Source organism: Stegastes partitus, unplaced genomic scaffold (genome assembly GCF_000690725.1).
Source record: "Stegastes partitus isolate 25-593 unplaced genomic scaffold, Stegastes_partitus-1.0.2 Scaffold51, whole genome shotgun sequence".
Taxonomy (NCBI): Eukaryota; Metazoa; Chordata; class Actinopteri; family Pomacentridae; genus Stegastes; species Stegastes partitus.
In genome coordinates, this window is record NW_007577782.1 from 58,906 (window position 1) to 83,703 (window position 24,798).

General features: G+C 40.2%; 2 protein-coding genes across 2 annotated transcripts; both read right to left on the reverse strand.

The window, feature by feature from the left end:
* Positions 1 to 5,021: 5,021 nt before the first annotated feature.
* On the reverse strand, positions 5,022 to 12,722 carry mcrs1 (microspherule protein 1). The gene is made up of 14 exons (XM_008306957.1): positions 12,586 to 12,722; positions 10,971 to 11,128; positions 9,697 to 9,835; positions 9,417 to 9,581; positions 9,146 to 9,255; positions 8,939 to 9,047; positions 8,549 to 8,687; positions 8,070 to 8,145; positions 7,939 to 7,967; positions 6,580 to 6,672; positions 6,388 to 6,470; positions 6,164 to 6,251; positions 5,550 to 5,677; positions 5,022 to 5,444 (listed from the first exon to the last, which is right to left on the reverse strand). The coding sequence occupies exons 2-14, from the start codon at positions 11,126 to 11,128 to the stop codon at positions 5,358 to 5,360; spliced, it is 1,404 nt and encodes a 467-aa protein (XP_008305179.1). The 5' UTR covers positions 12,586 to 12,722; the 3' UTR covers positions 5,022 to 5,357.
* A 1,749-nt stretch (positions 12,723 to 14,471) lies between these two features.
* On the reverse strand, positions 14,472 to 23,020 carry cyp27b1 (cytochrome P450, family 27, subfamily B, polypeptide 1). The gene is made up of 9 exons (XM_008306958.1): positions 22,796 to 23,020; positions 22,112 to 22,302; positions 21,506 to 21,696; positions 17,242 to 17,442; positions 16,283 to 16,446; positions 16,034 to 16,200; positions 15,866 to 15,947; positions 15,528 to 15,725; positions 14,472 to 14,927 (listed from the first exon to the last, which is right to left on the reverse strand). Exons 1-9 carry the CDS (start codon positions 23,018 to 23,020, stop codon positions 14,814 to 14,816), a joined length of 1,533 nt encoding a protein of 510 aa, XP_008305180.1. The 3' UTR covers positions 14,472 to 14,813.
* Positions 23,021 to 24,798: the final 1,778 nt, after the last annotated feature.

Sequence of the window (24,798 nt, forward strand, 5' to 3'; positions counted from 1 at the left end):
GAGCTGGACACGGGTAGAGAGTGTATTATTGGCTGAGGAAATAGCTCAAATACAAAAAATGAAAAATAAAATAAAATGCAAAAATACATAAGAGCCGAATCACACAAAAAAACATGATTTAGTATTATAACATTTTTGCCAAACTATACACATATACACTCACTGGCCGCCTCATTAGATACACTTGTCCAATCCAATGCAGTCAAATACATCAGCTCTGCCATTCATCCTACATGAACAAAGCTTTTACATTTTCAGTTTTTGTTTACATTGTTGCAAAGGTTATAAAATAAAATAAAATCAATCCCATGCAATGTGTGCAACTTCTTTAATGCAGTATATTTTCGTTCAATACTAATTCTTGGCATTGTATATTGATACCAGTCACAAGCTTGGTTCTTATTTTCAGTGTGCTTCTGCACTTATCATTTCCTGTCCTTATTCCCTCCAATTCTATTCCTATTTTAATGTCCTCCCCTACATCTCATAATAATTCTATCACTGCATGAGGCAACAATGAAGGCAACAGCAGACAATGGCAGTATCCTGAGCTTTTAAATGTTTTCTTTTCATGAAGCCCAAAATAGATAACTAGTGTAAAAAAAAAAAATATGGAGCAACAATGCATCAGGTTACTCAAAGACTGGATGGCAATTTGTCATCATCAGCATAACTCTGAAATCAATGGCCGTGTGCCACAGAGTAACATTCAGACTTTTGGTTTGTCTCAGATGGCAACAGATCCTTTAATCTTCCATCCATCCATTATCTATACACCGCTTAATCCTCACTAGGGTCGCGGGGGGGCTGGAGCCTGTCCCAGCCGACTTAGAGCGAAGGTAGGGGACACCCTGGACAGGTCACCAGTCCATCGCAGGGCCACACTTAGAGACAGACAACCAAGCACACTCACATTCACACCTATGGACAATTTAGAATCACCTCAACATGTTTTTGGACTGTGTGGGAGGAAGCCGGAGAACCTGAAGAGAACCCACGCTGCACGGGAAGAACATGCACATGCACGCAGAAAGATTCCAGTGCCCCACCGGGACGTGAACCGGCAACCTTCTTGCTGCGAGGCAACAGTGCTACCAACTGCGCCACCTTGCAGCCACCTTTAATCTTAATAGAACTAATTAAATTCACTGTATTAAATCCATGGCATTTCTTTTAACAAATGACGATAAGTAAATAAGTAAAGAATTTAGCAGCATCCAGGTGTTTTTGCCAGTTTACCTGCCTGTGGTCTCAGTTCTCAACAGTGTCATTTACAATCAGACCTCTTTAAAATGAAAAAATGTAGATGTTTTGGATGTTTTCTATGTAGCACATGAAATGTATTTTTTAAATGAAAATTGTAAGGAAGTTTTAAATGTCAAATGTTTGTCAAGCCTTCGCTCTAAGTCGGCTGGGATAGACTCCAGCCCCCCCCGCAACCCTAGTGAGGATTAAGCGGTGTATAGATAATGGATGGATGGAAGATTAAAGGATCTGTTGCCATCTGAGACAAACCAAAAGTCTGAAAGTTACTCTGTGGCACACGGCCATTGATGTCAGAGTTATGCTGATGATGACAAATTGCAGCACATGTAGTGTGTAAAAGAATCACTTTTCAGGCTAATGAGACTCAACAAAAATCATTTGTGATGAATAAACACAACAGTTCACGTTTAAGGTCCATAAACAGCCACGCATATAGTTCAGGTTCAGCAACATGTGAAAATAAGTTGAGTTGAAACGTGAAGGATGGCGATCAGACACTAGCTCACAGTAAATTTACTCAAACAGTGAACACAGGAGACACCTGCTGAGTTCTAAACACGCCATCGTCTCCATGGTGGAGAAAACACAATTCTGGCATCTTAGCATTTCTGGCCTTGTCAGTTTTTGGGTTTTTTTCAGTTTCAGTCAGTTTTATGTATATTTTGTCAATTTTCTCAAATGAAAAACAACATTGTTTACGAATCACCACACGAATGATCAATAAATGAAATTAACCCACTCCTGAAAAAATTCTAACATTTTATTCAGCAAATAATCATTTTACACTGAAAAAAGTTCAATAACTTTATCATTAAATCTGTGTTTTTAACCAACAGTTAAAATTCAGAAAATCACACTAATTTCTACACCAACATAATTTTAACGATTTTAGAGGAATACATAAAATAAGTCCGTCAATAAAAAGCTACATTAGTTTTTGTAATTGAAAGTTGTCTTACCAGCAGCGTCACGGTGCCTCTCCACGGCAGCTCCCACAGGTCCCTCGATGTTCTCGGGTCTTCGGGGGTCCATGTTCAGGTCTTAAGTTGGCCAACAGCATTCTGCACCACTGTGACACTTAACAGCATTTATTGTTTTATGAGAAAATAAGCACTGGTGTAATATAAAAAAATAGAGAGTCAGTTTTGTTGCGTAATGAATACTTGGACCACGTAAGGTTTGGAGTGTGGGGCTGTTATGAGTATTTTTACATTGTAGTATTCCAACTTTTACTTTGGTGAGTAATTCTTCCATCACTGGTTCATACTACACTACACAAGATACCTATCTGCAATGCAATGTCCTGTTATGCTGCCTTTCTGCATAATACTGATGGTTTCTATAGCCGTGGTGTCATAATGACAGTGTTAAGAAGTGGTTTGATTCAGATAGGACGCCACTGAATGAAGGAGGTCACAGACTGACAGAGCTGTTCAAGCTGTGACCCCAGAGGCTGAAATGCTGCACTGTAAATGCACATTATGATAGTGTGCAGAAATTTAAACTGGAAAAGGAAACAAGGTTGGGTCGTTATTATTTTCACATGCTCATACACTCCTGATCAAAAGCTTAAGACCAGTTAAAAAATTGCATGAATTTGCATTTTGCACCGTTTGATCTTTGGAAGGTTCTAAGTAGAGCTTCAAAACGCCAAAAGAAGAAATGGGAACAAGAGACTAAAAGTTGTGAGCAGGCAATTTATTGAAAACAACAATTTAACTGCAATAGGCTGTTCATCAGCTGATCAAAAGTTTAAGACCACAGCTCAAAAAAACCCAAAAGCCTTCTAAAATAGAAATTAAAGTGTCAAAAACTGACTCAGTAATGAGTAGCTCCACCAATATTGTCGATCACTTAAAAATTCGTTTTGGCATGCTTGATGCAAGTGTTTCCAAAAGGCTAGTGCGAATGTCTCTCCAAGTGGTGAAGATGGCTTCGCGTAGGGCATCCACTGTCTGGAATTGATGTCCATTTTTGTAAACTTCCCATGCCATCCACCCCCAAATGTTCTCAATTGGATTAAGATCAGGGCAACACGTAGGATGGTCCAAAAGAGTGATGTTATTCTCCTGAAAAAGGTCTTGGTCAGACAGGCATTGTGAATTGGAGCGTTGTCCTGCTGAAAAACCCAGTCATTACCACACAGACGAGGGCCCTCAGTCATGAGGGATGCCCGCTGCAACATCTCCACATAGCCAGCTGCTGTTTGACGCCCCTGCACAACCTGAGCTCCATTGTTCCATTGAAGGAAAAATCACCCCAGATCACGATGGTGGCCCCTCCGATGTGCCGTATAGAAAACATCTCAGATGGCATCTCCTTGTCATGCCAGTAACGCTGGAAGCCGTCAGGACCATCAAGGTTAAATTTTTTCTCGTCATAGAATCAAACTTTCTTCCACCTTTGAATGTCCCGTGTTTGGTGCTCCTTTGCAAAGTCCAAACGGCAATTTTGTAGCATTGAAGAAGACGTGGCCTTTGAAGACGTTTCTTGTTTTTGAAGCCCTTCCTTCGCAGATGCTGTCTGATGGTTATTGGGCTGCAGTCAGCACCAGTAATGGCCTTAATTTGGGACGAGGATCGTCCTGTGTATTGATGGACAGCCATTCGGATCCTCCGGCTCAACACCGGTGAGATTTTGTTGGGTCTCCACTTGATTTTTTTGTTCCATAACCCTGAGGATCTTTTAAGAAATGCAAAATGCCTGTCTTACTGCGTCCAACCTCAGCAGCGATGGCACGTTGTGAGAAGCCTTGTTTATGCAGCTCAACAACCCTACCACGTTCAAAGACGGTGAGCTTTTTTGCCTTTGCCATCAAGAGACCTTCACAGTGTGATTACTTGACAGGAAATGACATGGAATCCAAATTTTTGCACAGATTTTGCCTTTTAAAGGCTGTGGTCTTAAACTTTTGATCAGCTGATGAACAGCCTATTTCAGTTAAATTGTTGTTTTCAATAAATTGCCTGCTCACAACTTTTGGTCTCTTGTTCCCTTTTCTTCTTTTAGTTTTTTTCTTTGACCAGCATGTTTCTTACTGTTGGAAATGACATGAACAAGTGGCAAAAGATGGTAAGAAATGGTAAGATAACGTCACCCAGGACTAACAAATCAATCAAGCTGATTTCAAAGAACCAAATTAACTGTGTGAGAATAAACAGAATTATTTTAGCCTGATAACAGCCTGTTAACGTAAATTAGTTAGGCCACTTTTGAATACCAGGACTGCAGAGGAACAGCTTATTTAAATGAACGGCAGTTGTAGGTTGTTCTTGGCTGATTTAAAGAGGAGGCTGGAAAGTGTCGCGCAAGAACAAAATATATAGAATATCAAACATAGTCGTAAATATGTTCCGCACCATGATTTCCACACCCCTAACTTGACAAGAAACTTGTCTGGTAAGTGGTAGCTCAGGCTGCTCTGGTTTAAGGAAAGCTTTCTAAATATTGTAGAGGTGATACTAATATTTATCAGGTTTGACTAAAGTTCAACAGGATCCATTCAAACTGAATGCACTCAGTTTATTCTTCTCTTAATCTAAGCCTGTTCACATAACAATAGAAGAAATCCAAGAGACAAATTTCCTGCTCATTTTAGATGTGTGTAGTAGAACTCACTGCTGCTTTGTGGTAAACACAATGAACACACAATCCATTCCGAAAACAGGTTGTGTTGTTTCTCTCACTACAGTTTTTTTTCCCCCTAATATGCAAAACTTAATGTTGCAACAGTAGAAACTAAACAGAGCATCAGGACATTGTGTATACAAGTTTAATATTGTGAAAAAAGCTCTGCTACAGGATTTAAATACAATGTTCTGAAAAACTGGAGGAAAAAACAAACCAAGGCTCTACCATGAGAGTGTCTGTATTACAACATGAAATATCCCCACACCAAGTAAAACCTGTTACTATTTTGCACCGGGATGTAGCTGTAGTCTGTTTAAACTTCACATTTCAAGTTTATGGGTAACAACACCGAGGTCAGTCCAGTTCTTGGTAGCTCTGCTGCTCCTCACAAGAGCATTTGTATCCACTGTTCTACACAGACTGCCCGCTACAGGCCGATTCTCCTGCTGGATGGCTGACATTCACTGCTGCGTCATCTTGGCTGCTTCAGCTTTTATTAGTGAGATGAGTTCCAGGTTAATTAGAAACACAAAGCGAAGACCTGCAATCTGAAGAGACAGATACAAGCTCAGCATCACTCAGCATCACTGAAGCATGTCATGGTTGTTGAATTTGAAACATATACTACTTGGTCAACACGTTCAACAACACACCTCCACCACTGAGTTGTTGTTTAGCTTCCACTTGTTTCCCGACAGGACCGGTCTGCCGTCTATGTAGATGGGCCGCCTGCCCTCGTTGGCGATGAAGAAATCACCGTTATTTTTCAATTTAATAATTCCTGTCAACACAAACACAGCAAAGGTCATGTAAATCAAAATGACTGACTGATTATTAGCAGTATATTTGTGCCAGTAACAGCACAGGTTTATCAATTACTGCAAGCTAAAACACAAAGATTTAACCTGACAATAAGATCCATAAAATAAATAAATGAATGGCTACACTCTTTATACAAGCCTGTATGACTCAAATCTTACATATGTACATTTGTGCTTTTATTCAATTCTCATGATTTACATATTGTGAGCAAATGCACTTTAAAAATATAAGATATCCTTGTCTTTTGGCTGAATTATACTAATATCTTGAAAAATGTTTTAAATATTTAATGGCAGTATGTTCAAGTGCTACAAAAACACAACTGTGGAAATGTTTCACTGGTTTCTGTTCTTCTATTTCTATTCTCCCAGCTGCTGTCAGCAACAACTTAATTATTTAGTAACATTGCTTTGGGTGTCAGGAGATGACATATGAGTTAAATCACCTTGTTTCCTTGATATTTTCCAGGCAGGTCCTTCTAGTGAAAGATCTACATCTATCTGTTTGTCCTTGGTTGCTCTTCCCAATGTAATCTGTATGAACATGAATGAAACAATGATTAGCATCAAACATCTTCACAGATAGGAAATTCATTCACTTCCCTAGAGAACAAGTATGATATCTCAGTGTTGTTTCTCTGTAGTCACCGCTTTCTGAAAGACTGCTTACCTCTCGCGATCTCATGAGGTAGCGTACCATTCTGCCTCGTAATGCTGCCAGCGTCTGGTTGTCAAAGTCAGGCATGCTCATCCCTGGTGGCGCAGAAACGCATGAACACAAATAGGTTCCACAAATCTAGATTCCATTAAACAAATACGGACATGAAGGCTGCTTGTCCTTGATACATGTAAGTTTACATACCTGTGATACTGTCCACAAGAACCTGCCAACGAGGCAACTCCTGCTCCAATTGTCTGATCTCCCTTTTCTGGTGACGATCGGAAATCATCAGCTCTGAAAGGGGTCATGAAAGTGAAACAGTGGTTTATTCCAGAAAACAAATTTATACTGAACACTTAGAGATGAGGGAAACTCACTGCAATTCCGGTTCAGCTACTACACTAACTTACTTTGAACCTACAATGTGTGTCAGAAGAGTTCCAGGTCTGGTGTCACAAAAGATATATTTCAAACCCAAACTACAAGTTTTCCCCTTCAGGCGATCAACCAGCACGTCTACAAAGAGATCCTGTGGCGTTTGCTTCGTTCAGTGTGCGAGAAGAGGTGAGGGTTGTGGCAGGACAAGTCACCATGACAACGCGCCTGCTCACAATGCCCTGAGCATCCCACAGTTCCTGGCTGAGAAGAACGTCACCGTGCTGGAGTAACCTCCCCCACCTGGCTCCGTGGGATTGTTTCCTCTTCCCCAAGCTCAAGGGGGTCATCATGGGGATCTGTTTTGAAGACGTGGATGACATCAAGATGGCTGTGACGACGGAGCTGCGGAGAATCCCAGAAGAATCCTTCCAGGGGTGCATGGCGGTGTGGCAGAGAAGGCTGGGAAAGTGTGTTAGACTCCAGGGGGGTTACTTTGAAGGGAAAACTTGTAGTTTGGATTTGACATATATCTTTTGTGACACCAGTCCTGAAACTTGTAACTTGCCTGCTAGCAGATTTTTCAGAATTTCTCCCCTCCTGCTAAACCTGAAGGAGCAATCTGACATGCAATTTCCTTTCAGGCAATATCAAAGAGCAATAATGTCAAAATCAAAATTCTGTTTGAATAATAGTTTGTTACCCAAGATACATGTTTAATAATATTACTGCTTTTATGATTCGTCAGTCATCAAGGTAATAACTGACACAGTGATGCTTGTCTTCACTTTCAAATATTACAATTCACACATTCATCTTTAACTAAGAAGAAAATCTATACACTGTCTGATTTTAAGACACGGTGACTCTAAAGATATAAAGACAACCAGATTTGTTCCCTAAACTGAAATGTGTATCGTACATTATTGTAAATAAAAAAGTATGACTATGCAGAATTTAATAATAATTTCCCATGTTGTGATTGGCCAAATTGATGGAATATTACTATTTTAGTTACCATGGAGACTCACTCTAACCTTTCAACTACAAATCACCAAAACTATTATTACTGGCTCAAACTGTGAAGTTAAAATTATCACGAAGCATCTGAACTTCATTTTTCATTCGAGAATTCATGCAAAATTAATCGTAATGAATGGGTCTCTGCACAGTCAGATTTCTTACCATGTTCCAACACCTCATCTCTGCTCTCCCTGCGTGGAAAGAAACCCCAAAAAATGATCAGGGCTTAACAGTCATGGTCATAGAATATAAGAAGATGGAAAATAATGAATGCTGCAAAGTGAAAAACTTACTTTAACTTAATATCGTCAACCATCTGCTCAGCATCAGAGAAGTTGAGGACTTGGTCACCTTTAGGAAGGGGCTGTACTGCAATGCACAGTCAGTCAACAACACTATTAGATACAAAGCTGATACACTCATCATTTTATTTAAGAAAACATATTAGAAATCCTCTGCATCTATAACATGAGGCATGCCAAAAAAAACCCATCTATTTTGAGTGTCATGTTAGCTAGCCTATTTTTCACTTAAAGGGTCAAAACACAGTTGTGCATAAAGCAAACAAGACCTTCTTAAATTATGCATATAAACATCTTTCTTGTCAAAGGTTTTGATTCCCTCATTGTATTTCCCACAATACAATGAGGGTTTACAAAGATATTTGATGTATATGTGAGTTAAAGTTGTATGGTTTTTAAGTGTCCAATTAATCAAACTGTATTAACAAATATTCATCATTTGGTTCAAATATGTGGGTAACTCAACTCACCACTCTGGTCATCCAGTAGGTAGTACTGCTTGAGCAGCTGCCAGTGCACCAGCAAGCTCTTGGGAGTGCGAGATGGGTGAAAGACACCAGGATGTTTGCTCAAAAGCTCCTGGAAGACATCCAGCTTGGGCTGACTAGTCTATACAGAGAGAAACAGAATACAATCTGTCTTGTGAATACTACAGGCAAATGTGTCAGTTATAAGGAATTTTACATGTCATGAGTTGGCAAACAACACAGATCTTAAAAAGAACAATTGCTCGACATCTAGACAAAAAGTCAATAGTTCTGGGTAAATTCTTTTTCCTCACTTTCTTTAGCCACAATGTGTCAATCTGTCAGACATTAAAAACCGACCTTCACTGCTGACGTAGTATCAGTGTCACTTACTGAACCAATCTTAGCCAGCAGTGCCTCCTCGGCTTGACTGAAGAGGGCTTTGCTTTGGATTGCTGCAATTGCTTCTGGGTGAAGCTGCCGCATGGCCTGCCATGCCAGCCTACACAGACAGACAAAATTAGGACTAATGTTCAACAACAGAGGTGTAAACAGCAAGAGAAGTAACAGTGTGAAGTTGCTCTGTGCCTAGTTTCTTACTTTGAGATGACGGGGTCGTACAGCAAAGCGTACCACCTCTCTTTAATTTCTCGCAAAGTGAAACGGCAGCTGAACTTGACCCCCAGGTGAACAGAAGTTAGATCAGTGGTCTAGAGTCAAACACAGGATAACAAACGCACAAGTTTGATGGTGTGTGCAACTCACACTAATGTCTCATTGAATCATAAATCAACAAAAGGCATCATAGGTAAACTAGTAACATTAATTCAGGTGTATTTTGACAATAATTTTTATCGTTTGGACCACTCACCTGCAACACTGCATTTATTAACAGCAGGTCATCTGTAGGTTTCCACCGTCCCAGGTCTTTAGTAATGTGTAAAGGCTGCTTGCTTTTCTTCACTCTTTTGGTCATAGGTGCAGGGTTTACTACCATTGTGAGAGGTGGTGTGAGAGCAGTTCCTGATTTTGTCACCTGACAGAGACACACAAAAGAACACACACAAAAAAAATTCATCCAACCTATGTAAGTTCATCACCTCTGCCACAACATCCTCCAAGAATCTGTGGAACTGCTTTGTTTTTCATACCTTTTTTTTCTCGCTTGATGAAGGTTCACTCCCTGAACAGCGGACAGGCTCTATGACGGGAGGGCCTTTCACTCTGCTGGACGATTTGACGAGACTGCTTTCCACCAGCTCATCGTCAAACTTCTTTCTCTTTATTGACCTAAGCACATTATTGTGTAAAAATGTATATAGCAATTCTTTAAATATTTACAGATTCGCCACAGAAAAACAACTTGATGTGTAGATCCTGTAGATGTAGTCATCTAGGTCATGGTAATCCCAGGAGCTTCAGTAAAAAAGCAACTGGACTTCTCTTTTAGGTTCTTGCTGACTTTTCACATCCCATTGAAAAGGCTTCTACAGTTCTGAAGGACGACTGGTTTGCAACAATATCTGTGAGGGCTGGCAACTGGTTTAACGCAACCATGAGGCAATAAGCACTGTTAGACTGATGTTTGATATTACATTAAACATGTAATAATAAAAATAAAGTAAGCTCCTTCATGATTTCAGCTGCATCAAAATATGAGACTGCATTCTATATACTTTTTTAGTTCTGAAGAAGCCTCTTGGATGAGAGGCATAGATATGTATAATAAAGGCTAGATGTCTTAAGGTGGCGTTTCGAAAGGGATCACCCTTCGGCCATCTTGATATGGGGAAGCTCTCTGGCGGAACCTGTGGTACGTGAAGGAAGGTGAGTGATCTGCACAAATGTAAATACTCTTATCTCGCTGAAATCGTGACGGATTTACAAACGGTTTGGTTTCTTACAAACGGTACTAACGTGGCTACAATTCAAATTACAAAAAAACAAATAAAATACAAAACAATTAAAATACAAATTGGTGACAGCCGTGAGAGTATAACATAATTATCCATAAGTGCAGTGTTATAACTACACCTCTGACGTTTATAACAAACTAAACCATTTGAAAATCGGTAGAAAACTGAGCAAGTTATGGTGATTTTAAAAGTACATGCAACACTACAACACAATGTTATGCTTGAGTGAGTGTACTGTACCAAGATGGCCGCCAGTGTGGCCATGCGATTCCATTGGCCGGCAGCGCAGACAAGACATCTAGCCTTTATTATACATACCTATGGTTAAAACATCACCAAGAATCTAAAAGAGAAGTCCAGTTGCTTTTTTACTGAAGCTCTAAATAATAACATCAAGTACTTGAAGCCACCTTATGCAACACAACAGTTGTGTTTACTTTTACTGCCAACAAAACACACTATGCTTGTTTACTGCTAGAACAATGTACTATGGAGATCATAAATCAGACCTGGATGAACTTCTACGTTTGGGAACAACTCCACTGCCAAATGCTTGCGCTGCTGTCCTTTTCACATCTTTTACTCCAAGAGACTCTTCGTCCTCTGAGCGACTCTGAGCTCCAGCTACTCCCATTGCAGCACCAACCACAGGGTCTCCAGCCTGCATCTGTTGATCCACAAAACATCAGGAAACACATTTGGAAATAATTTAAACATTTCTAAGAGTATCAAGGCTCATGGCAGACATGGCAAAACTTGACACACTTTCTGTGCCTCACAACCTGAACCTTTAACTTTTTTTTTGAACTCTTCATCTCCATGTATTTATAGCCATGTACAATTTCAATTCAAGAGTAGCTTTATTATCTTCAAAGAGCAGGTGGCAGCACAGGTTTGTGCAATTAAAGGGTGAGCCAGAAGAAAAAACAACAGTGCCAAAAAGCTACTCTGCACTCAGACTTTGGAAATCTGTACATATTGTTTTCAATTCAACGGTGCAGCACAAATTAAGTTATCTGCCTTTGATTCAGCGGTTTTAACAATAACTTATAATTTAACAAGTTTTGAAACAGTCATTATTAGCTTAGTTTACTGCTACAATCAGTTCATCCTCGACTCAAACTCATTAAAAATACATCGACCTGCTTTCACCTCCACAGTATCTACACACACGATAGTACAACTGTACATGAACTAAACACTTCATCAACTTCAAATTTACAGTTTGAAACGAAGCCATTGAAAATACACATTACACATTGTGTCTGAGCAAGGCTAATTTAAAAAAAAAAAAAAAAAAAAGTTTACAATTTTAAGGTTGAATGCAGAATGTGCAATACTCAGATGCTGCCCCAGAGCCACGAATGACCCACCTGTTTCAATGTCAAGAGTCTGTTTACAGAAACATCCTATTATTTTGTGTTGGAATAATTGGATTTTCTATTAACGGTAATGTATTTATTTATCCTAACAGTCACAGATTTTGTGATCATTGGTTTATCTCCTATGCCACTTATCAAGCTAAATAAATACATGTTTGAAGAAGTTCTCACAGAATATAGAGCAGCTGCAAGTTTGTAGGTGTCTCATGTGGTAATGATCCATCACATGTTTCAGATCCATGACTAGGTGTATACTGAGCTGAAGCTTTAAGAAAATAAATTGCAAATCACAATATTTGACAGCAACATAACTAGATATCTTCCCAAATTCGTCCAGATCTGCTGAAAATAAAGTTAAAACCAGACAGACGGATTAAACTATGTTATCCACAATTATACTTTATAACACTACATGAAATCTAGTTTTCCAACCGCTGTGTTCCTGTATGTGAGAGTCAGAGGATAATTAGCTTTCCGATGCCTTTGTTTACATGTCATATTAGCCACAGGGCCTCTCCTGCTGCCTGCAAAATAGCATATTAAGCAATACGTAAAAAACTAATATCGTTGTTTCAAACAATGTTGCACTTAATTCTGTTTAGCTCGAATAAATACTTTAATCCAAATAACGGTGGTTTATGTTGGCTGCCGACATTAGCTTAGCTAGCACAGTGCTCTTGCGTTAGCGGCCTTCGGTTGATTAACGAGCTAATACAACCAGCTACTCTGTCTTACGACTCACCTTTCCTCACTATTTTCCTTCGTTGCGGTATTTAATCCGTGAAATTCAGTTTATATCATATGTTTATGCCTTTTTTTTATTAATACGTTGTCTCGGCTACATGGCTAACTCGAGCGACTATCGTCTGCCTTGTTAGCATTAGCCGTTCGGCTAAACTGTTGTTTTCTTCCTGTGTGGTTTCATCAAACAGCCCAACGGTTCGTTACCGCCGCCTGCTGGACTGGAAGAGTACAGGCCTGCTCATTTTATACCAGACTGAATATGAGCTGAATGAATGGTTTTTGTTAGCAGGCTGGAACTCTGTTATTTTCTGTGGATGTATTTTGGACATCTAACTAATTACAAGGATTATTTATTGACATTTAACTCTATAAAAAGGTAGTGGTTTAAAATCAACTCTCTGTATCTACAATAATAATACTGACATTTATTCATAATAATAATAATAATAAGAGACCATTGAAGATCAACAGCCTTGATATGGGAATTTATTGAATTCTCCACCCTAATAGACCACACCTCATTTTTTCCCCCTTTTCCCAACAGGGATCTCAAACCTCTCCAGTGTAGTTTTATGGTCTTTCCAGTGCCCTTGCTGATGTACATAATACAGGGTAACACATGCAACATTTCTCTTAACACCAGATGGTGTTTCTCCCATTTGCGTTTCACTTTACAGTAACATATTGATTTTGTTTTTTTTTTGGTCTTTAACTTCTTGCATATCAAACATCTTCAAAGTGAAGCTCACACATCTAACATAAATAAGTTTGAATGCTACAATAATTGTTTCATTTTAGACCATCAACGTTCCATGTCTGTAGAACGCAACGTGCAAGGCAGTGACTTGGTCCAACTTATCGATCCACAGCAGCTGCACCACGGCTGACGCTGTGCAGTTCACATGATCCCGTCACACAGGAACTTTGATACTCAGCATTGTATTTCTTGTAAACGTTTGAAAAAGCTGCTGCCTGCGTGCCAAGTGGTTGTTTACTGGTATCAAACTAATGACAATTACAAGCACGTTTGACCGGTTTAATACCTAATCTGATGCAGGTGATGGTGGTAAAGCAGACTTCAATGCTGAGTCGTGACATGGAGGCTTCACAGAAACAGGTGATGTTACTGCTATGAACAGGTTTCTTGTTAGTGAGGCCAAATAAAATCAACAAACGGGCAGAGATGCAGCTTGAAAACTTTTATTGACATTTACAGTAACAGTCTCAAAAGGAGTTAAATTAGAATAAATAAAATTCAGATCCTGAAACCTATTATTTACACATTTAAGTTGCATTACTCAGAGTGGGTTTAGATGTAACAAAAAAAAAAAAAGATAAGAAAAAAAAATTAAAGAGATGAACTTGTGCTGTGCTGTGGAATTGAAGACAATATACAGATTTGCAAAGCCTCAGTGCAGAGTAGCCTATGTTTGGGATTTCATTGGCACCATGTTTCCTATACGGGAATAATTCAACAGCTGCCTTTTCTTTAAGGAACCCGTAACCAAAGTCTTTTTCCCCTTATAAAAACACATCATACAGAACATCGCATTCACACAGCACCCTCACAGCAGCTCAATCAGAGTGGAAAATAAACAGTTGCTCCATGTGCCAGCCTGAAGCTCTTCTAATATACTGGACAAATACAAAAACGCTCTTGAAATGAAATGTTTGCACGATCAGGGCACGCAGGAGATTGCTGATACTATGTTTTCAAGAGTGCACAAGATCACAGTTCATAATCAGATTTAGGAAAGGGTCACCAGATTCAGGGAAAATCTGCTTTGAATACTGCAGTTTAGTGTCAGACTCCATGAAATGTAACATGGTGTGACTCACTTTGAGGATAAAATGAGGGCTGTTTGTTGAACAGTACACAAGGAGATCACTTGTTTGCTCTTGGCCTGTGTGCAAATAAGCACTTAGCGGTGATCTTCTTTAGTTAAAAACAGTGTTAAGTTGCTTGCAACACCTTCCCCAGTGAAATGCCTCAGTGATGAGCTGTCACCCCTTCTTTCATTCGTCATTCCCCACATGTCGGCGTGCACACCACAGGCTGCAGGTACGAAGGTGTTTGGCCTCCATCGAAGGTTGAAGGTCTGCTCTGACAAGAACGGCTGCGTGCAGCAGGATCACGGTTCCTGTGATAACGCCGCCCGCTAGTTCTTCCAATTGCCGAGGGACTCACGTTCACATTCACGTAACTGATCAGCTCAGGAGAGTGGGTCATCGTTCAATAAACTGGAGGCTGATGACATTTTCAGGAACTAGAAGCGTCCTTGTCATGGGTTTCACAGAAACCCCCTCTGGGTCCGGCTTCACATCGAACTCTATGAGGATCTAATGAGACCAGAAACAGACAAAACAGATTAAGACCGGGTGATTGAAATGAAGGAAAAAAAGAAAAAAATCAAGTGCTGGGTTGTGACTGGGAAATCCCCGGATTAACTAATCAAATTAATTCATTAGGAACTGGATTTGCACAACTGCTTAAAGCCCCTTCTTTTAGTTTCTTGCATTAGTCCAAGACCAAGTGTGGCAAGAGGATTTGCTGGAAACACTGCAGTTTGTGACAAAACCGTATCGAATCGTGCACTAGTTAAACTACTTGTTAAATAATTTAAACAATCTGTATACATACAGTATGTACCAGAATGTGTTATTTCCATTATATATGTATTCATGAAAATTATATTGTGATGAACCTCTTCAATTTTATTGTATCTTATGTTATATATTTTTAATGCATATAGAGTACAATAAAACATACTTAATATAGCTACCTAGAGAATAAAACTGCTCTCATCTCAAACATAATCAGACACTCAGTTCCTGCTGAAGCACATCAGTACACTGTAACTGGAACTCTGACAAGAGTCATTTCACAAATTACCTACGTTGAAAGGTTTTAAGAAATAAGACAAAGTCAAGCCAACTCACCCTGGCTAGTGCAAGGTAGAGCTCCAGCTCGGCGATTCGGCGTCCTATGCAGCTGCGTTTTCCCACACCGAAGGGCACAGAGGCGTACGGGTGGTGAGTCTGGTCCTTGTTCAGCCATCGGCAGGGCTGGAAATCATCTGGATTCTGAAACACTGCTGGATCCCGTGATGTTGCAAAGTGGCACAGGGTAATGAGAGTCTAGATGGGAAGATTTACAGTCACATTCAGTCATTCATTAATACATCCAGACCAAACTGAAAGCTCTTTCTACTGTGACGACAGGAGTCTACATAGTGAACTACCTACATCCCTAAAACCTAAGTGGTGCCAAGACTCACATTTTTAGGAATGAGGTAGCCTCCAACCTGGATGTCTCTTTCTGTGATGACCCTTGCGTTAGCAGGAATGACAGGGTACAACCTGGAAAAACAAATTTCAAAACTGTAAGCAAAATAAAATGTAAAGCTTCAAAGTGTATTCAAATGGCCAAGACTTTTGAGTTATACCTCAGCACTTCTTTGACTGTGGCCTTCAGGAGAGGCATGCGGGCCACATCTGCAGCCTCTGGCATCCTTCGACCCTCCAGCACGGTCAACACCTCTTCCCGGAGCTTTTCCTGCACCTCCTGGTGACGGGACAGCTCGTACAATGACCAGGACATAGTGCTGGCGATCTGAAATGATGCAGGGGAGGCCAGTTTTAACAACCTGTTGGATTTAAAGCAGTAAAAACAAAGGTGGAGCAGTCATTCTTACTGTGTCAACTCCTGCAAGAAGCAGCTCTGTGACATTGCTGTAGACTGTCTTCATGGGCATCCCAGTCCGTGACAAGAAGTAGGTGAGGTAGCGGCCCTCCACCTTCTCTCCTCGGGCGACCTTCTCCGCCTCGGCCATCAGACGCTGGTCGATGTGGCCTTTAGCTGCAGAGAGATCAGAGGCCGTTATAGAAAACAAGCTACGATGTGTAAATGCAAATAAACTTACAGACTCACTCAAGTATCCTGACACATTGTGGTAAGTCTCAAAGCTTTTTTGGGTGTCATTTTTAATGAAGCGAGATCGAGTTATCCTTCTTAAACAGTGCCTAAAACCATGCATTAATTGCATGACCAACAACGATGAGGACTTCACGCTCGTTGCGGATGATCTTGTAGTGCGTGAGGGTTAAAGACTTTAATCTCCTGCCTTCTGATCTAGCTTGGACCAGCGAGATTATTTTAAACATGTTTGATGTCTCGGATCGGCATAAGTCTTAATGTACTGTAAGAGCGAGTGGGATGACAGCGCAGTGCTGAGTGAAAACCAGCAGTGGCCAATGAGGAGCAAGGAGAGCAGAGGGAAAATATAACTACATCAAGTGTGGAAAGATATACAGTATGTTCCGCCTCTGTGTTTATTTGATTCCATGTTGTGGTGCTAGCTTGTGTAATGCATCTCCGAGCTGCGAGTATAGCCCGAAGCTTCTTTATAATATCTGCTAGAATCTGCTGAATCTCCATGCTGGTGCATGTTTTTTTTTTTTCTTCCACAAAATATGTTAGATTTTATGTCTATGTTTCTGCCTTTTTTTTTTAAATCATAGCTTTCTTTTTTCTTACTTTAAAAGAATGATTGTTAAATACAGTGCTATTTGAGTTTCAGTGGGCACACATGTTGCTGCCATTTCCTAAAGTGACTCCTTAAACTGAAATGTGTTATTTGGAGAAATAACTTACCAAATTCAAACATGTAGTCCCAGCACCGACAAAAGGCGCTCCAGGGTTTAGGGAACAACTGGTGCATCCACTTCGGCATGGCCATGGTGAGAAGCGTCATCACAAACATTGTGTTAATTGACTGAATAAATCGCTCCGTCTCTTCTGGAACAACCTGATCCAGGCAACCGATTCTGGATTCAAACAACACTGAGGAAATACCTGGCAAAAAAAGAAAACAAAAACACACACACAGTACATTAGAAGAAGACAAGAGGCTTGCTGTTTAGATGCATTTGTATTTAAGAGTTTTTAGCACTGACTGATAACAACATGATCAAGAGATTCTTTACTGCAAAATTACTTATTTACAATATTGTTGGCTTGAACACTAAATACAAACTAGAATTTGATAGCTGGAGGGGAAAAAAATCCCCCACTTCAGTAACAACTACATGCTTGATGTACAGAAAGTTTTCAATATTTATATCTGGCTCTTGCAGAAATGACTAAGAAAAAGGGTCTTACTGATGGCTATTTATAATGTTGCATTAGAAGTCATTAGAAATGTGAATTTTGGCAGGATGAGCAGTTTCTCATTGAACCAAGTTCTATGAGAGTTCGTGTCTATATGCTGCTTTCATTCAACAGCATGAAAACAGTGATGACAGTAGAGTAAACGTTTGAGAGCCGTGCATGCGAACACAGTCATTTGATCAAAGCTGTGTTTAGTCTGAGAAAATCTGGCAGAGGAATTTAAATGGATGTATCCCCATGTAAACCAGCTACAACATGAAAATGCTGTGCACAAAGTGGTGCATAAGTTTGATGGCTTGGTTTATCTGGTAATGCTCCTTTTCCTTCTTTTAATTTCATTTACTTGGAAGAGGACAGTGCATATTAATGAACACATACAGTACAATGACTTTGTGTAAATATGCCAGATTTAGCTAAAGGTAGTTTCCATCCGTTGCCCTCGTTATTAGTAAAATAATAAATATATTGGTTCGTATTAATCATAATTAAGTTAACATCACAATAAATAGAATATTTGTAAAAAAATACACAATTAGAAAGACTTTACACATGATCACAGATCTGATTGGCGACCAGCCATTTTTTAGGCTGTTTTTAAAACTAGAGAAGGTAGAACATTCCCTAACCCCAGCAGGAAGACCATTTCACCTTTTACAAGACATTACAGACAAAGTTTTGGCTTGTAGATGTTCTCCAGAACTGGATCTCACAGTCTCCTCTGCAGACCGATCTTGTAAGCCTACTAACAACATTGCTCTTTTGTTTAAAGAAGTTTTTAGAAGGTGGTGGGGACATGCTAATAGTTTTATAAATTAAGCAAGCACATTCAAATATTGTAATATTTTTAAAAACTCAGTAGGTTAAACGTCTCCAGAAGAGTACAGTGACGAAATTAGTACATTTTTAATTTTTTTTTAAGCAAACACTTTAATGGACCTCTATAGTTGCCCTATAGGTTTGGAGAGGTACCAGTGGCAAGAAACCAAATTACGAAACAGTACTCAAGATTTTGCAGCATCATAATTTGCCTAAAATTTTGCAGGTTGAATTTTATAGTGTTAGCAACTTTTTTTTAATGTGTTTATTAAACGATACTCTGAAGTCTAATACGACCCCAAAATATATAAAATGGGACACAAGTTCCAGCTCCTCATCCCCAGTGTAAATGTTGGGTCTTAGCTGTTCTATCGGATGCTTACTAAAAACCATGCAGACAGTTTTGGGGGTTTTTTTTGTATTCAATATGAGACAGCTGTTCTGAAGCCAGTCCTGTATCTTGTTCAGGGCATTTGCGACTTTGGATGCAATATCTTTTGTGTTTAATCCATGCATAAAGATTACCGCATCATCTGCGTGTATCTGAACATTGAAATCAGGACAAATATCAGGAAGCTCGTTAATATATAGGGAGAACAATAGAGGACCCAGGATTGAACCCTGAGGAACTCCAACAGAGCTGCAGAGATTGAGGGATTTGACACCAATGACCGTTTCACACTGACTTCTATTAGAAAGGTTTGATTTGAACCAGGATAAGGCATCATCTAAAAAATGTAATTATGCAAGTTTTGTTAAGAGAACCTTGTGGTCAACCGTATCAAATGCCTTGGTGACATTGAGGAATATGGCTCCTACATATGTATATTTGTCTAATGAGCATCTAACTTTTTCTACCAGCAAGCAGTTGGCTGACTCAGTGGAATGCTGTGCCCTAAAACCAGACTGCTGCAGATTTGCCATCCATTTTTCAGCTACCTTAGAGATGATTGGCAGAATTCTAACAGGCCTATAGTTTTCTACCTGTAGTTTTGAACCTGATTTTAAAATAGGAGTGACATTGACCACCTTCCAAGAGGAGGGGACCGTTTTGATCGATTGACATGTTTGCCAATTGAGTAACAGGTTGTAAGAGAGTACTGACATGCGTTTTAAAAAAAAGTTTGAGTCAATGCCATGGATGTCTTTAGCATTGGAGCATTTAAATGCTCCAATAATTTGTCTTACATCTGTCTCTGTTATTTTTTCTCATCGAAAGATTGACTGACTTATTGATCAAACTAGGTGCAATATGTTTGGGGGTAAACAAGTGTCTTAAATCAAGCACACTATTAATAAAACAACTATTAAAATAATTCGCTATTTTCCAGGGATCCTTCTCCACAATATTAATAAATTCTAACTCGGCCCTCTCTGTATTGTGTTTTTTATCCTTACCTATTAGTTTATTGATTGTATCCCACACTTTTTTCCCCATTGGCTCGATTAATCATAGCAATAAAAGAGACACTGAACTGTTCACAAGACCATCGATTGTTAAGTTTCCTTGACAGAAATATGGCATTATGATCCAAAACATCTGTCAAAAAGTTACAGGTTTTGGCTATTCTGATAGGTTTATTAGTAAACAAAAGACAAATTCTTGTCTGATTTATTTGTCAGTCTTGTTGGTTGCTCAATTAAGTGTTGTAAATTACAATTTTCTGTAAGTTTTTTGAGATTTTTCGTTCTTCGTGTGTCATCCCAGTCGATATTAAAGTCCCCGAGGATGATTACCCATTTTGACCAAGCGAGTTTAATACTGACTTAAAATGATCATAGAAATCTACTTTAGTGGATGGGTGTCGATAAAGACAGACTAAGATAAGACATTTCATTTGATAGTGTCACTTCTACCCTTACACAGTATGATCTCTGCTGGCATTTCAAGCTGTCTGCTTATTATGGTGCTTTCTACATATAGACCACCTTTGCCTTTATCCTTATCTTTCCTGAAGTCTTCATATCCTGGCATTGCTATTAAGGTCTCTGCAGATTTTGGTTTTAACCATATCTCAGAGATACCCAGGATATCAATATTGGAATCACTAAGAAGATGTTCAACTTGCTCACAATTATTACCAATACTCCTAATATTCAGTGGACCACAAAGTATGCTCTTTGGCTTACAGAAGATATCCCAAATGGTCCCAGCTTAATTAAGAGTGGAGAATAGTTTTGTTTAACGGTAATTTTTTTTAGGACTGGATTTCTTGATTTTAATCTTCTGGTGTCCATAGTGGTAATGAACCTTGAAATTTTTATTAGTAGCTGTTCCAGGTAGGCCACAAGGGGGTACTGGTGAGACTAGTGGGGCTTGTTGTGGTACAGGTGGGGTTAATTAGTCATTTTCTTGCATTGGCCGACAGGTGCAAATTAGCCAATGTTTTGGGTTGTTGAGAACAACGCAAAATAAATTATCCGTTAAGACACATGCTCCCAGATTAATGGGATGGATACCATCATTTCATTAAAAAAAAAAAAAAAAGGGGGAGGGTTCCAGGTAAGATTAAAATTATCAATGTACATTACATTGCGGAGTGCACAAATGGACTGAAGCCAGGTGTGAAGAGATACTGACCTGCTAAAACAATCACTGCCTCGCCTGAAAAGGGCCAGGAGGCCATAATGTAAACCAATGTTTACATGGCATGGTGCACACTGTAGTGATGCATGGTATTGCTTCTATTTAAGTTTTGCAAACTTTACATCAGTAAAAAACTGCAAAGGTGACATGAGGGTTACAAGTTGTTGATCTATGATGGAAATGTTGAACTTATTAAGGCATGCCAGGCGTGTATGTTTAAAAAGTCAGCGACGTCTCACAATATTCCTGCACGCGCCTGGCCCTAATTACCAATGTTTACATGGCGTGCTGCACACTGTAGTGATGCATGGTATCGCTGCAACCTCAGACAACATGAAAGCTTACCCTCGAGGCCGAAGCGATAGAACTCGCTGGCGATGTCAGTGACGAGGCCTTGAGGATGTCTGCTGAGGCGAAGTTTGACAATGAGGTCACTGACGACGCTGTTCAGGGTTTTATCATAAGTTTCCACTGCTTTGGGCCGCAGCATGTGTTTCCCCAAGAGGCTCCTCACCGCCTGCCACTCCTCCCCCTCACTACAGAATCACAGAGTAAATTAACAAGCTTGCACGTACAGTTCAGCTACTTTAACATCTCAAGACCTTTAGATTTGTATTTTGGAAAGAAGCTGACACCAGACAACGATAACAGTAAGGGAGTAAATGATTTAAAATCTTGTAAGTCTGGCTTCTCACTCTTACCCTCTGTGAAATCTTAGACTGTAGTTAAGCTGAGTATCTTCCAGCACTGCTATTTCCTATTTCTACCATAAGTGAAGCAAAGTTGAAAGAATCATCCGTGACGGTCTCATTTTTGCAACAATAAAGCCACATTACATTCAGTTTAACATGGTCTCGGGGGCTTCTGGTGTTAAATGAGACAGAATATGGACGAGAGGGAAAGTCTGAAAGTAAATGTGTGATAAAAAAGCGACAGCAGTGCGACACTCACGATGTCAAAAGCCCAAAGTGATGCCCTCTGAGCTTCCGGTAGTCCTTCCAGGAGGAGAGGTCTGAACGCATAGGGTGCTGGCCCTCCTGCCTCAGGACCTGCTCGATGAGCGCTGGGTCGGCCACGTGAACCGTTAGGATGGGACCAAAGCTGGCCTTCCACATGGGGCCATACCGCTGCGCTCCTTCCAGCTGGAACATGAGACAAAAGGCTTGACCTTGTTAGAAATCCTGCAGCCTGCATGGAGTCTGGCACCATCTTCAGATGCACTTAGTATGCAGAAATGAAAAAAGCCTGCAGTCGTTTTAAATGCACAAACATTTGACAATCCTCACTGACGATGCATCATCACCTCACTGGCACAATCTGGCAGCTGGTTCAATTCATGCAAAACATCCAGAAGTGTGAAGCTCCCAGTAACACATACACTAAGACATATTGAGTCCAGTGAAAGAATAAACATACAAACTTTTTACTGGGGAGGAGAGGCGTTTTTAAACTATTAAACCTCACTCACAATTTAGGAGTATTTCTAAATGTTTCGAAAGTTATCAGTGAGAAATTTCTGCCTTTTCAATTTTTTTTTTTACCACAACTACATGCATGCAAACAATTTTTACTCCCTTGTGATGCAGCCTATGAATTTCCAATGAATATTTCGCTCCGTTTTCTTCAGTGTTTTACCTGTAACTCATGCAGGCGTGACAGACCACGTTTGGCAAATAAGTCCCAGGCGAAGCTGGCTAACGACGGTCCGGGCATGTCGTCCAGAGTCCTCACCGCCTTGGTTCCGTCCGGCCCGGCTGCTGCTGCGCCTTCGGCCCACCTCTCCATCCACTTGACCAGAGGGAAGGAGCTCCGGCCGGACACTCTGAGCGCTTGCTGCAACATCCTCCTTACAAAGATCATGGAGCGGTGACCGGGTCCCTCGGATGTCGGTGCTCATTTTGTTTTCCCGGCTGCAGGCTCTATTTATAACGCGCGACCTGCTCCTCGAACCCTGAGAAGAAAAAGCTGTAAATTTCCCTCTTCTGGGCCAATCATGAGTGTGAGTCCGGGCCCGGTCCCGCCCCGCAGGGGATGAGACTGTGAAGGCGTGAGCCGAGAAGAAGGTGTGTCCAATCAGAGGGCTGAACTCAGACCATCCCAGAGATAGCACACGTGGAAGTCATGGATAAATAATACATGACTTCTGTGTTACTGCTGGAGCTTATCGCTGTCCATGCGAAGCACTTTGCTCTCTGATAGCCCGCAGATTGACATATTTAGACTGACTTGTGGAGAGGATGTCCTGTGTGCTTAAAACCCCCCACAAGGCCAACGTTATTATAGATCTCATTTATCTAAAAGGGTGAAACCAGGTCTGCAAGTGATTACAAGGCTGGAGGTTAGATTCACCTTAAATAGACAGGAAAAACCCTAATTGATGCAGTAACTATAAAACATCCCTGAGCGGCCTCCTGCAGGCCTCCGCTGACTGAAACACTGCAGCATTATTTCACACCAAATTGGAAAACTAGGCAGAGATAGCCTCTGTCTTTTCCAGACCTGGTGGCCCTTTGTTTACCCAGCTATGACAAATTCTTTTGCTGACTCGGTGGGTTTCCTAGCGAGAGAGAAAATCCTGACCTGATTTCATTTGAACTGGAATTTGTCCAAAGAACCATGTGTGTGGACTGTGAAGTAACAGCCTCGAGGCTGTACTCAGAATCTGCTCTGACATTTGCTCCCACATTTCGTATGCTCTAACTAGAAATCTTAGATCACCCAGATTCAGAGAAACACAGTGGACTGACTGGCAAAGAATGGTGAGGCCTGACAGGAGACCTCTGCTCTCCCAGCGAGAACAACACGCCACATATTAGCAGCAAATTTACAGTCGACCTACTGTGTCCATTAGGACATGTAAAATCACGTTTAATTCTCACAGAATAAGCCTCTTGTCTCTGACATCATTACATTTGATCAACTGTGTAATTTTGCATGGGTGTTGCATACAAAAAAAATACACATAAATAAATAGGAAAAATGACTAACTTTGATCAATGCTAAAAAGGTTATGGAATCCATGTGTGTCAACTCAGGAAGCCTTAAAAAAAAAAAACAACAACAAAAATCATGACATTTTCTTCTAAAATTTAAAACCAACTTGAATAATAATGAGTTTGGAATAATAAAGACACTTCGCTGTAGGTACTAAAGAAGTAAATCTGGCTTGCTGTTTAGTGCCAAGAAGCACAACCATATGCGATTTAAGGGGCATTAGGGGGAATGCCATCCCCCTGTTAGCAAAATGACCAAAAGACATCCATCTTCTTAATCTGCCTGTGTTTTTTTTGTTTGAGTGGGGTCAGAGGCTGCTCCCATCAGACCATCCCTCCATTAAAAAATAATAAATCACCCACTTCCCATATGACTGAAACATTATAGTACCTTTTTTTTTTTTTTTTTTTTACTGTAGTTTTACGATAATGTTTTAGTGCAATCAATTTAAAATATGGTGATGATTAATAATCATCCTTTACTGTGACTGTCCCCAGGCCTTCACTGTGTTAAATCCCAGGTTATGAGCACAGCATGTCAGCCAAATGCTACAATCCCACAAGTCTGCATATAACCTGAAGAAGGAAGAAATAGGGGTTGGTGGCTGCTAAAGGTTGTTACTAAAATGACATATTCAATGTATT